Source organism: Gnatocerus cornutus, chromosome 1, assembly GCF_029298725.1.
Source record: "Gnatocerus cornutus isolate USDA-ARS CGAHR chromosome 1, icGnaCorn1.1, whole genome shotgun sequence".
NCBI lineage: Eukaryota > Metazoa > Arthropoda > Insecta > Coleoptera > Tenebrionidae > Gnatocerus > Gnatocerus cornutus.
In genome coordinates this window covers 29,490,004-29,502,589 of record NC_142233.1, presented here as the reverse complement: position 1 = coordinate 29,502,589, position 12,586 = coordinate 29,490,004, and the positions used below count along the sequence as shown (strand labels likewise).

General features: G+C 35.7%; 1 protein-coding gene across 1 annotated transcript in view; it reads right to left on the bottom strand.

Moving 5' to 3' along the window:
• LOC148181430 (nephrin-like) overlaps nt 1-12,586 on the bottom strand; it is a 130,834-nt gene that overhangs the window by 23,412 nt on the left and 94,836 nt on the right. Inside the window, exon 5 of the mRNA XM_088044651.1 lies at nt 9,346-9,627. Within this exon, the coding sequence (XP_087900777.1) occupies nt 9,346-9,627 (282 nt within the window). The remainder of the gene's footprint in view (nt 1-9,345; nt 9,628-12,586) is intronic.

Here is a 12,586-nt window from a genome sequence, read left to right as displayed (position 1 = left end):
TTGCAAATATCAACTTGTTAGTGGCCTATTATATTTCTTTCCGATAACAGAAACTCGTACTCGTTAAAAACTTGAATAAGATGTTCTTATCGTAGTTTTGTTTTTCAGTATCTATAGATTTTCCTTGAAACTTACAGGACGGTGTGTGTTGGACGGAACTCCCTCAGGTGGAGCACATGTTAATAGAAACTTTTTATCACTCTTCATGTCTTCACGGCCAGACAAAACAAAAGCCGATAAATTAAAAGGCGACGATCCAACATGATTTAATATCCTTGTTTAGAGAAATTTATGCAAACTTTTTCTACCAGAACTAGGTCATTATTCTTTCTGTCGAGCTGATGCTAATTTACAAATGCCGCATTTTCTTACGATGCGTTGTTAAACGTTAAAAACTCAATGATTTCGTTAGAGGCTACAGAAATAATGTTTTTAACAGATCCTTCTTGACTTCAAAGGATGATTTTGTCCTAAGCGCCCTTTCACTTCCTCGTCGCTAAATAATCTTATCCGGGCCAAATAATTCTAGCCTTAGAACTTAACAAGTCTGAATTTGAAACTAATTAATAGTTTAAACGTCGCCTTGTTTAGCTTCTGGCTTCTGGTAAGACTCAACTTTGAGTGTTGTCGCGACGTAATTGTGAATTTCAGGTCTTTTACGGTAATACAGATGACATTTGCCGGTCAGATTGGGGTGGTTTTGGTTTTTTTCGGATTATAATGAATTCTACCCTCGTTCTCAACTTTGATTTAGTTGGTAATTTAAAGTTATATCAGCGTAAATTCACACCGCTGTTTAAGTAAATTCAGACAATTATTCAATTAAATTACAGATTACCACCACGCTGCAACTGTTTATTTTAATTTTATGTAAATTAACCTTGACTATCTGGGATGGTTCTCGCTTAAACAATAGCATCTGCATGATGTCATGTCCCTGTTGACAACTTAGAGTATTTTGTCATTTGCAACCCGCTCTATTTACATAATAAGGACATATCGGTGGTAATTTCAACCACCATTATAGTAAGACTCCATGTCCAATTTCAATACAAAATTGTTTCTTGGTCTGTATGCAAACGGCGACTTTTCATTTCTTCTTTATTTCTACAAACCTAAAATGTAAATGAAAATAAATCGCGAATACTAGTTGATATAGTATATTTATTTTTCCGGTGGAAAGCAAATATTTTCCTGAATTTCACGCGGCAGTTTTCAGAATACAAACGGGTTCCACAATGCAACTGAACGTTCTGTCATTAAAATTTATGGAGAATTGTGGCCAGAAATCAAGGCTGGTGTCTAGTTTTGACAATAACTGAATTTATTAGCAACACGTTTTGCGTTTTGAGCCAAGTTAAAAGCTGATTTGACAATTTTGCTCGTTTTCCATGCAAAGAATTTAAGCAAAATTCAATAAAATAAATTTTCCGGTCAAATAAAAGTTGCGCCTATCTGTCAAAGCGGCTTAACAGTCCTTTGTCCAGAAATAGGGCTGATAAAAAGTAGAATAATTTTTTATTTCGTCCCTTCTTCATAAAATTTCGCACGTCGACCTTGCCGCTGCGGCAATCTGCATGCAACATTTAATTAATTAGTTCCAAACTTGGGCACGACTTTAAAAACCGTAAAACGCAGCAAAAGCTTGCCAGCATTAAACTTTCCGCGATAACTCCTCAAATGCTATTTGGAGCAAAAACAACTTCGGAAGTAACATGTCACGGATAGAATTTTAATAATAATCTAATTTGAAAGGAGAAAAATTCTCGCATAAGCTGAATTGAACCGCAAGAGGGAGATTTAGTTGGATACCAACGATTTCGCCGTTTTTGTATGCCGCTCAGGGCTCTTCCGGGGTAGTTTTTATGCTGATTCGAAGAACTGGCGCGGGAACTTTTGTAGCTTTACAAATACCTGCGACAAAGTGCACTTTTATGATCGTCTCCAGGTGCGGATGTGAAACCTTTCTCAATTAGGTTCGGTGGTACCGTTCGAGAAGAATGGAGTTCAATTATACGCTTATTGGAGTATAAGTAGTGTGGTCTTTTTGACTTTTATGAAGCCTTGGAGAATGTTCACGAACCACGAAATGATAAAAATAAACGTGGAGTAGCAATACGAGGAGATAAAGTACATAAGTTTGCACGGCTGATATCCGAAGAAAGCTTTTAAAAGCTTGCTCTTTCTGAAATTGAAGTATTGTTTACTATACGTTTATGTGTTTTGATCTCACTTACACAACATTCCGAAAGTAGTAGCCCACGTTTTCAGCTTTCCATTAAAATTTAATTAAAAATCTAGTTATAGCACCACTCTAACGAAGCCACAACTACTAATTTAGTCCACTTTTTTAAATAAATTTCCGTTAATAAACCTTCACTCTCAGCACCTCCAATCTTTTTGTCAACATTTAACTAGCAGATCCCAAATACGGACTGTAGAATCTACTTCGGCGGAAAATTGTCATTTTAAAACCTTGAACGTGTTTAATAAAAGCAGTGGCGAAAAACGCGATTTGTTCAAATCTCTCCGAGTAACAAGATTGCTTCGAAGATACTATCTGCACCTCTAATCCAGAGAATTTTCCAATATTCCTGGTTCACTGTTGTCACTTTCTTCCAGATGTAATCCCGCCCATACAATTTCACCTGATATAAACGCATCTTCAGATTAACTCAGATAATTGAAAATTTATAACTTTTCCAACTTAAGGGACGAAAATCTCGGTAAAAAGCTTACAGTTTTTGCAGTTTAGCCTGTATAATCCCACAATCTTTATACGTCACGCAAGGGTTGCACGATAAACAAAGTTACTAAAGAAACACATTACCCACAACGCCTGCAATTTCCAGTGGTCAATAATTTCATGCACCCCTGCTTTATTAAATCCGCCGTTTGTAAACAAATTCAATTACGCAAATCCGGGATTACGACAAAAAAACGTAATTAGCTCATCTTAAAACTTTAATTAACGATTAGTCCTGTCAGGAGGAATGGATCGTTTCTTTGCAAATGTTTATTTGATTGTAATATTCTAACGAGTATCGATATCAATTTGAATTAGAGACAAATTAAGAGTAATTGGACGCCTCATCCGGCAATACGGGCGGTAAGAAACGGAGAGATTGAAAAAGGATTTTCAACGTGGAATCCAGCTTTTAATCTGAATTTGAAAGAAAAGAAACAGCTTTGGTGTATTTTAGAAGATATTTAGTCGGTAGCTGATTTATGGAATGCGAATTACATACAAATTTGATCGCAATTAAATCATTTATTGTTATATTAAATTTGAATTTAATTGTAAATATTTCACATATTAATACTCAATAAAATAATACAAGGTGTTTCTAGCATCAAGGGTGGCTATGAAATGTCAAATAAATTTGCCGCTTGTTACAAATGTGGGTTTAGATTTTTCAACTGACATTTGTAGTTAACCTCAATCATTGAACAAAGTTAGTTTTGAAAACAAATTGTTCAAGTTGTGGTTTGAAGCCTGAAAATCTAAAATTTTGACACAAAACCGTAACTGAAAAGTAGTAGACGTAAGTAATATTTGAAATAATTGTGAACATAGTTATATTCACTATGAAAACAATGCGGCAAAATAGCGCATGACAGGAATTTCAAAGCACCCCTTGATGCTAGAAACATAAACACCTTGTAGTAAACAAATTTAAAAAAAACAAATGCACTGAAGAAGTGCAAAATTATTATATTATACTTTTGTGCGCCTCCGTCACTTTTCATGAGATTTGTGACACTCATTTGCGGCAAGAAAATCACCTTTTGCATGTCTAGGCAATCAAACGTGACATTTCAAATAGTTGGTTTTATTTTGCAAGTTGGCATCGCTGCAAAAATGTCAATTGTGTCAATGACCTTCGAAAATAATAAAGGTAAATTAATTAAGTAAAAATACCACAAAAATTTGCTGAAACACATTTGAATTTAAATTAATCTGCAATCTTTTGATTAGAATGGAATGCTACCAACTTATTTCCCAGCTGATGAAATTCCCCTAAATGAGGGAATGACGTTTCAAATTCAAACCAAAAGTCAAAATAAATAACTATTAATAATTGACGGCGCACAAAATTTCGTGTTTGACACGGCTAGAAAATGTTTTGGAAATGCTGCCGGGCTTGGATTTCAATACTTTCCTTGCATTTCCAAAAGACCATTTTCTAGCCTAGTGAAACAAATAACTATTAATTACCTTTTCAATAATGTGGTATAGAAATTAAAAATTTTGCAGGTTGTTAAGAAAACTAAAATGCACAAAAGTAAACGCAGTGTACTCAAAAATGTAATTACCTTTGAACGCAAGATTTTTTATCGAATCACTGTGGGCATCCAGAAAACCCTTTTTTATCCCCGCGTGCCATAATCTACAATACCGTTGCTTTAATCAGCCTAATGTCGTTCTCTTTAGAGTCAGAGAAAGTCATCCAGCGCAAAAAAGCTCCTTTCAAAACGCCCTTATTCCGTCCATCCCAAGAAGCTTTCCTAAGTAGATATATTTCATGCCCGACCTTGCCTCTTACATTTTTAACATTTGAGACCACCCTTCTCTTTGTAATTAAAGATGAAAAAGAAGTCGCATGCAGATCGGAGAAACGTTGAATCGTAAAAATCATCCACGTTTTCAGCGAGTTCGATGATTTGCATGTGGCGGATGCGAACGCTCCCTAGAATGTCAATATCCTCCCAGAAAAAAAAATTAAATGAAGGAAAACTGTCTGGAGGCAACCTCTGGTGCCACCAAACAAAAGCAAAAGCATATTGTTCTATGAAAAATTGCTCGAGTTAAGCAGACCTCATAGAATATGTCATCCGTCAATAGATACAGCAGACAAGAGAACGAGCGGGAGCAACCCCAGGGTAATATTAATAACCCTCTAGAGGTCGGGAATAATGGATATAGACGCACTCTGACTCCTCCACAGATGACGCTGTCGTTTTAAAAATGTAAACATAAATTTCAGGGGTAGTGAGCACAAATGCCATAATTAAACCGGATCGTTTAAGGTTCGTTTGAAGGAAATTAATCACGTCTCGAAATTGCGCCAGGGGTGCGAATACTATCAAACTTTGAATTTGAAATAATTACTAAATAAATAATTAATTGTCGTAATTTCACATATTGGATCACAAATTGAATGGTAAATGTAGCAGCTCGTATTCGATTTTCTCCGTTAGTTAAAATAATGAGGTTATTGAACGCTTTTCCGTTTTGAGCAATTAGCCGAATTTATCAAGTCAAACTGTACAGTCCAAAATATGATGGACCGGCAATCATCGGTCCTAATCAAAATGGAACGCAAACCCCTCTGACAAGGTTTGAAATTAGGATTCGGTTTGTTTTAGTTGATTTACCGTTTTCATTCACTAATAATATTGCGGCTGTATTCAAATGGCAGTGATATACAGCAGCCTTTCCATTTCACACAGAGCTGCTCTTGTAGATCACGCAACTCTCGAAACACAATTCTCCACTTTTTCCGACTAAATTAATATTATTAATGCATGATACCAGAAATTCCATCAATTATGTACAGGCACATCCCAAAATTGTTGTTTATATAACACAAAAGCTTAAAAGGAAACGTACAACATGTTTGCGCTATATCAACGTTCAACGCACGTAATACTGAATGATTGAACGATTTTAAAACTCTAGTTGATGGAGTTCTGAAAGGGGGCGACTCTCCAACACGAAATGTTAAAGAGTTTAATATTGAATGGTTATTTACGATTTTTGTTTTTGTGTAATTTTGCGCGGCTTTGGAGGGTTGTTGACTCGGCGCAAAATTCTAATTCAAAGAGAGACGTGTCGGGAATTGCCAACGACACCGAAAATCTCGGCTCGAATTTTATGTATACGCCATATTTACTAAAACATCGTTTTTCTGTCATCTGCTTTCACGTATTATGTACAACTTTCATATCGAAGCAAAATAGAGAAGCATTAAAGCTCGGGTGACTTCATCAAAAAACTCAATTTCGCTGAAAATAGCATTAACTTTTTTAGTGACGTGTATGTTTTTAATAGTATGAAATATGAGATGATATTTTGCGCTTTTATAGAAGGTTTGTCATTTGCACTCGGGGAGAAAAATTAAATCGTATTAATCTCATGTCACAAATTCTCTTCATCAAGCTCTTGCTTTGTGTCAACTTTCATCATGTAATTGAGCAGCAATAAAAAGAAACGCTTTGTTCAGTTACGTCGCAAATTAAGAAATACCTGAACATGAAAGAAAAATCAAATCTGAAAATAAAACACGACTATGAAAAAAATTTTGGCCAAAGAGATCGTTTAAAATAAAATTGCCTCGCGCTTAAAGAGATTGAGCACAATTTTTTCAGCGCGCAATAATAACCTGAAATCCGATTTAAAGTTTCGATGGAGATGTTTTAAAATCAATAAAAATTGATAACTTTGGCAGGATTGCGACTCGAATCGCGTTGAATTCTTCACGTAAAAATATTTTCAATAAAGTTGAAAATAATTGACGCTTCGTGTTACCGGTTGCATTCGAACTTGTGCAGATTCATTACACCTCGCGAATAAAATGCATCACGAGCGTGCTAAAGCCGTTCAAGAGCAAAATTGTAGAAATATCTGTATCTATTCTTAATAATACTCAATAATGCATGTGATGGAAACAAGTGCGCTCTCATCAAACTATTCACCGCAACAGTATTATAATAATTCTGAATATCTCCACAGTTATGTAATATTACATTTTCCGATAACATTTAATGACTGAACAATGTTATTTGTGTTATTTACATTCCGTTCTGCATTTGGAGAGTAAATAAATATTATCCTACAGCGTTTAGAATATATGGATTTAGACACTCTCAAAGCCCCAAACAAATTGAAACGGAACCAGCATTGAAAGTTGGACAACTTTAATACTCGAATCTGAGAACGGCTGTAATACAGGTGTTCCCGTTAATTTATCGGGATAGTTTGGTTGGGAAACAGGAAAATCGCCCCGCGAAAATAAATAATGTATGGTTTTACCTTGATGAAAAGTGGGATATCGAATGGGGGAGGAAATGGCAAAAGACAAAACGTAAATCAAACCGTTCCGGCTACACCCTGTCAATTTCCGCCAGGTTTAAAAATCAATTTATCTAATTAAGTTGATGTTAACAAGTACACCTGTGCACAGGAAGGAAAATGAAGGGATTTATCATAAAACCGGGCAAAATCAAGTTCATGAAGTTTTTAGGGCGAATGATAGAAGCAATTACGAGCTTCTTGAGAGTTTTCAAAGTTGTGATTGGAAATTCGGACAATTTTCTACTCTCGAATTTATTATTTCGATTTAAACTGGGCAGAGTACGGATGTTTCATTGCGATACTGGCAATAATTTTATTTCAATCCCAGATTTGTTGTACAATTACAATGACAGAAATGGCCAATTTTATAAACAAATTGCCACATTAGCGTCCTGACTGGGTTCCAAATCGAATCAGCGGCATATTTATAATCCTCAACAATCAAAATGATGCCACAGTTCCCACCTTAATCATATCACTAACGAACGCATAAGCACACAAATCTGATTAAATGTGTCCTGTGGAAGTTCGGACTTGCGGCGGAGGAAGGGCAATTATAGCTCAATCACTTCCACGTGGCATCCTAATGTTTGTATGTCTGGATGTGGATTCTCCCGAAGGACGTTTGTGATTGAGACTTTTCATTAAGGCGAACAGACGAAATGTAACGTGCCGGATTTTGATTTATCCTGGAATTTGTCACATTTCTTCCACATAGAATCGATTTCTTTTTTAGACGTGGAATTATAACGCAGGGGAAAACACAATCTGTTATTTTATAGTGAAGGATTAAACCACGTTGCTGTATAATCCTTTTAGTACTTTAGCTCATATCTTAGAACAATAGACGACAAAATAACATAAAATGGTTCAACTGGTGGTTCAGGCTACACCTGGTACGTGTAAACTTCTTAGATTACAACTTCGCGTACGCTTTTCACTTTTCTTTTTTCAGATTCATTAAATTTTAGATGGCTGAAGGCGACACTTAAAGTGGCACTGGCACGTGCAGTTGTGTTTGATGTCGACATGTGTAACAGGATTACGGTATATTGCATTTTGTGAATATCATTACTTGGAAATTGAATCTACATACTAAAGGTAAAACTGTCAAATTTCTACAAATTGTTAAAGCTATAAATTTAAATCATTTAACGTTATTAGTTTGTTGGAAAATGTTTGTAATTAGTTAATGGCCAACACCTTTTTGTGGCTTAACCAAATGTACCTGATGGTTTAGTATTCACTTTTGCAACAAAATATTGCTGATTAAAATGTTTTCCAAAGCTTGTCCACCGCAGAAAGCTTTGATTATTAAGTATTTCCATCTATTAATTAATTAAACTATTCAACTCTTAATTGGGTTCGTGTACAGTACTCAAAAAATTACAACGGAAGCTCGTTTATATTAGCGTTTAACTAAGAAGAAGAAGAATCTGGAGCAACAAACTGTAAACTGCTACGCCGTCGAGCCGGATCACCACTCGTTTCAATATGCGGTCTTTTCGGGGTTTGTCCTGTAAATAACTTTTTTTTGTTGTCTAAATTTTGTCGGTTTTTATTTACCTATGTAGTTTAGTGCGGCTAAGCTCGTGCTTCTGTTTTTTGCTAACCTAAAAATCTTCGGCTTTTCGTGGGGGTGGTTTATGGGAAGGTTTTCAATTTACCCACTTCCGCTATCAGAAGTCGTATTGGTGTTGACTTGTTTCGAAACGGCTGTATGGATTCAGGTTATAAAAGTTTATGCTTTTACTGGTGAATTTGAAAATCAATACTGAGTTCCAAAATATCCAATGGAAGTTCATGTATAGAGCGGTTCAACAATAAGAACAATGTTATTAAGGAGCTAGAGTGTAAATTTGTTCACTGTAGAGACACAACTTTAGGGGAACCTTAGCGAAAACGACGTAAACATAGCTGCAATATTGCGGTTTCAAAGACACTTCCCCCAAATGGAGCGTCGCTGTTACATTCTCATCTAATATTTTTGCAATATACTAGCCTCTGCGCTTGAATGGAGTAAGGAAGTTGTTATTATGTCCCAGTGTAAACGGCGGAACTTACGGGCGACACGACGTATTTATGTCGTCTCGCTGGACCGGACATCTGCCTCATAATAGCGCCACGAGCAAAAACAGAACGCTAAACATCAACAAGACTACTGCAGCACAAATTGATTCAAAGGGTGTGGCTCGTATACGACCTCCTTCAAAAAACAGTCATTTCGTCTTGCGTTGACATATTATTATGAGGCTATAAGGGCTTACCCAAGGGTTTGCGGTTAGATGACATTCGAAATAGACGTCGGATCCTTCTTTGATTACGCTTGTGTCCAAGCCGTGACCCAACGTTAGAGTCACTTTGGGAGGGTAGTTGACACGTAACATCCATGTGCGTTGCTGCTCGCTAAATGGTATCCGTTGATTCGAGGCTTTGCAAGTGAGAATGAGGCCGTGGTCGGCGGCGGTCGGAGTGAAGGACAGTGCGCTGGTGGTGGTGTTCCCGTCGGCGCTGACGGTCACTGTGCCGCCTTCGAGAGACACTCCATCCTAAAAGAAAGACAAACTTTAAGTTTCAACACACAAAATTCGAAAGCGGAAAATGGTGGATGCGCCAGGTTACATTCTCAAGTAAACAGGTTGAAATTTCAGGTTTGGATTCTTCTATTTTTATAAAAATTTAAAATAAGGTGTTACATTCGCCTTAGTTTATTTTTTATTAATTCTTTGAAAAATCAAAAATATTAAAATCTATTGATAACACAAACCTTCAAAATTTAACTTTCCTTTTTTTCCGAAAAAGTCTCAACGGTTCTTTATAATTTAGACTTTATTGTGTATGAATTCGTACATAGAATTATCATATCAGCTCTAAACTATTTCCAAGTGTATTTCAGAAAGAATTAAGTTGATTTCAGGAAATATTAATTGTAATTCAGATTAGTAAATTGTATTTCAGAAAATATTATTTATAATTCAGATTTGACCAAATGAATTTTAGAACGTCATGCAAATTTGAAAATTTTCAATTTCGGTAGTGCGTCTTTAACAATAAATTTACAAGTGTCGTCTGCAGGGTTTCAAGACCTTTTTTTTAAACATCTGTCAAATGAACAAATTTCAAATTGATTTACTCACAATCACCATAAAATCTTAAATAATCTTAAAAAAATACAGATTTTTTTTATAGTGAGATTTCAGTGCAATTTCAGTGCAGTCCTGGAGCGGCATCTTTTGCATGAGGTTTTGAAATTTATTATATTCAATGGGAATTACGAGTGATCTTTTCTAAATACAAATTACTAATCTTAATTACAATTGACGGTTTCTGAAATTAAACTGACTAATTTTAATTACAGTTGACGCTTTCTGAAATACACCTGGAAATGGTGTAGTAGTTTTAAATTTCAATTGTTTTTCCAAATTTTAAATGAGCAGTTTTAGCAACAAGAAATAGAAAATCAAAAAACAGAATGTACAATTTAATCAATTTTTTAGTTTAAATTTTCGATTTTCATCGATCTGTCTCCGGTGTTAGTCTTAAATTATGAAATTTTACGTGTTTCTTTAGACTAGTTCTTGCGATGCCACTGCAGTCTTCTAAACGATGTTGTTCTAACATTTAGTGCTATGGTTGGTCAACTAACATCGATTTTGAAAGAATTTGAAGACATTAAAAAAATCTTAATTACAGTATTTTATTGCAGCTTGTTTAAGCTGAAATTTGACATCAAAGTAGAAAAGTAAAAACTAGAGCTGATCTAAAACTGATTCCTACTGTTTCGTAATCAAAACGCCCTGTATATCCAAAAATCCTTTTTACATCTTTAGAAAAAATTATACTGTTGCCCTGTGAATTCTTCGCGGAATAATTTGCAAATAATTATTATCAATGGCACTCCACTCGTTTTTGCACAGCGCAAATTGCGAAAACAGACGACATTTATTCAATCCCCAGCGAACAAATTCTCAGAATTCTAAGCCGGCACTGATCATTTATAACTCTGTACATTTGGTTGATTAACACAAATTTGAACAGCTCTGATAAGTGATGAAACTTGATTTTGAATCCGCTCGAAACAATCTTAACTCTGCATTTAAAGTGGATGCAAGTCCCGGAAACTCCGGAATTTTGAAACACTTACTCCGTGCATGACTAAATACATCTCACTATCTATTACAACACTCGGAGCAGAAGTTATTTGTTAGTGTTTGCACAAATTAAAGTTAATTGGACGCTACAGCTTCAGAAATTGGATTGGTGAAACTGGCAAACTTTTTAAAACTCTATTTGCATCTCAACCTATGCACGGTTGATTTAAACAAGTTACTCATTCGAACAAAGAGCTTAAAATCGTATTTTTTAATTGTTGACAGGTCGGGCGAGAACGAATTTCAGTGTAGGAATAAATTCGAAAAACCCCAGAGAATCGCATTTAAAATTGAAAACAAGTTTCAGAAAGTTGGCACGGTGTCGATCTCTGATAATACTTTATGATTTATCACTTTAAATTTTTAAATTGTTTACAGACAAAAGTTATGCGTGAAGTAGAATATTCACTCGACTTAAGCGCCAGCCGAGGGAAAAAGAGATGGAAATTTTCCATTTGTGAAAATCGTGAAAATAAACACAGCTAAATATAATATCAACAGAGGATGCAATTGGTGTTTAGTTTGGCGGAGCCTGTCATTTTATTAATTAAAATAATAAACACGGTGATAACCGTTCGTGATGACTGCCCTTTAGGTATAGACAAATAAAACTAATCTAGACGTTTCGCTTTCTGCGAAATGGAGCTAGAAAGTGTCGAGCATAGTTTTAGTCAGTTTAATATGCTTCGTTGATATTAAATAATTTTCTGTAGGAAAGCAAATGATCTTTATGGAGTTACTTTGCGGTTCGAGCTGCTTATTATGCATGCTAGTAGTGGCAGGCTCCATTCTCCTCAAGGCTTGTCACAGTGTGAATGTGGCACAAGTTAATTAAGCATAACCGTGCTCCGAGAATATGCACCGGAATATAGGTGACAAAGGCCTTGAGAGGAATTAGATCGTGTGTGCAGCCGTTTGGCTATTAGCAGTGATTCTAATTAAATATCCCTTTTAGATAATCGACCTAATTATGTCAGCCATTAAAACACAATACCAAACATTATCGACGAAATGGAATGGCGAATGCTGTACTCGAGTCACATTGTTCAGCGATGGTGAATTGTAATGGCCGGACTTTGTCAATTACATTCTTTCAGTAATAGTTGGCACTTTGTGTAAACTTAAAATCGATTTATGGCTCTAAGCCAGCTAGAGCTCTTAGTTTTACTAATTTAATTAAAGCACTAACATAGTCCTCCCCGGAAATCGCGTTAGGATGGCTCCACTAGACCGTTGAAAGTTTCTTTTAGTGATGCGTTGCCTTCACTTATTTATCGACGTGCAATCTCGTCCGGAAACGGCTCGAAATTTGCAGGCATCTCCTCGATGTGTCGTCTTATTACTTTTTAAATTTCTG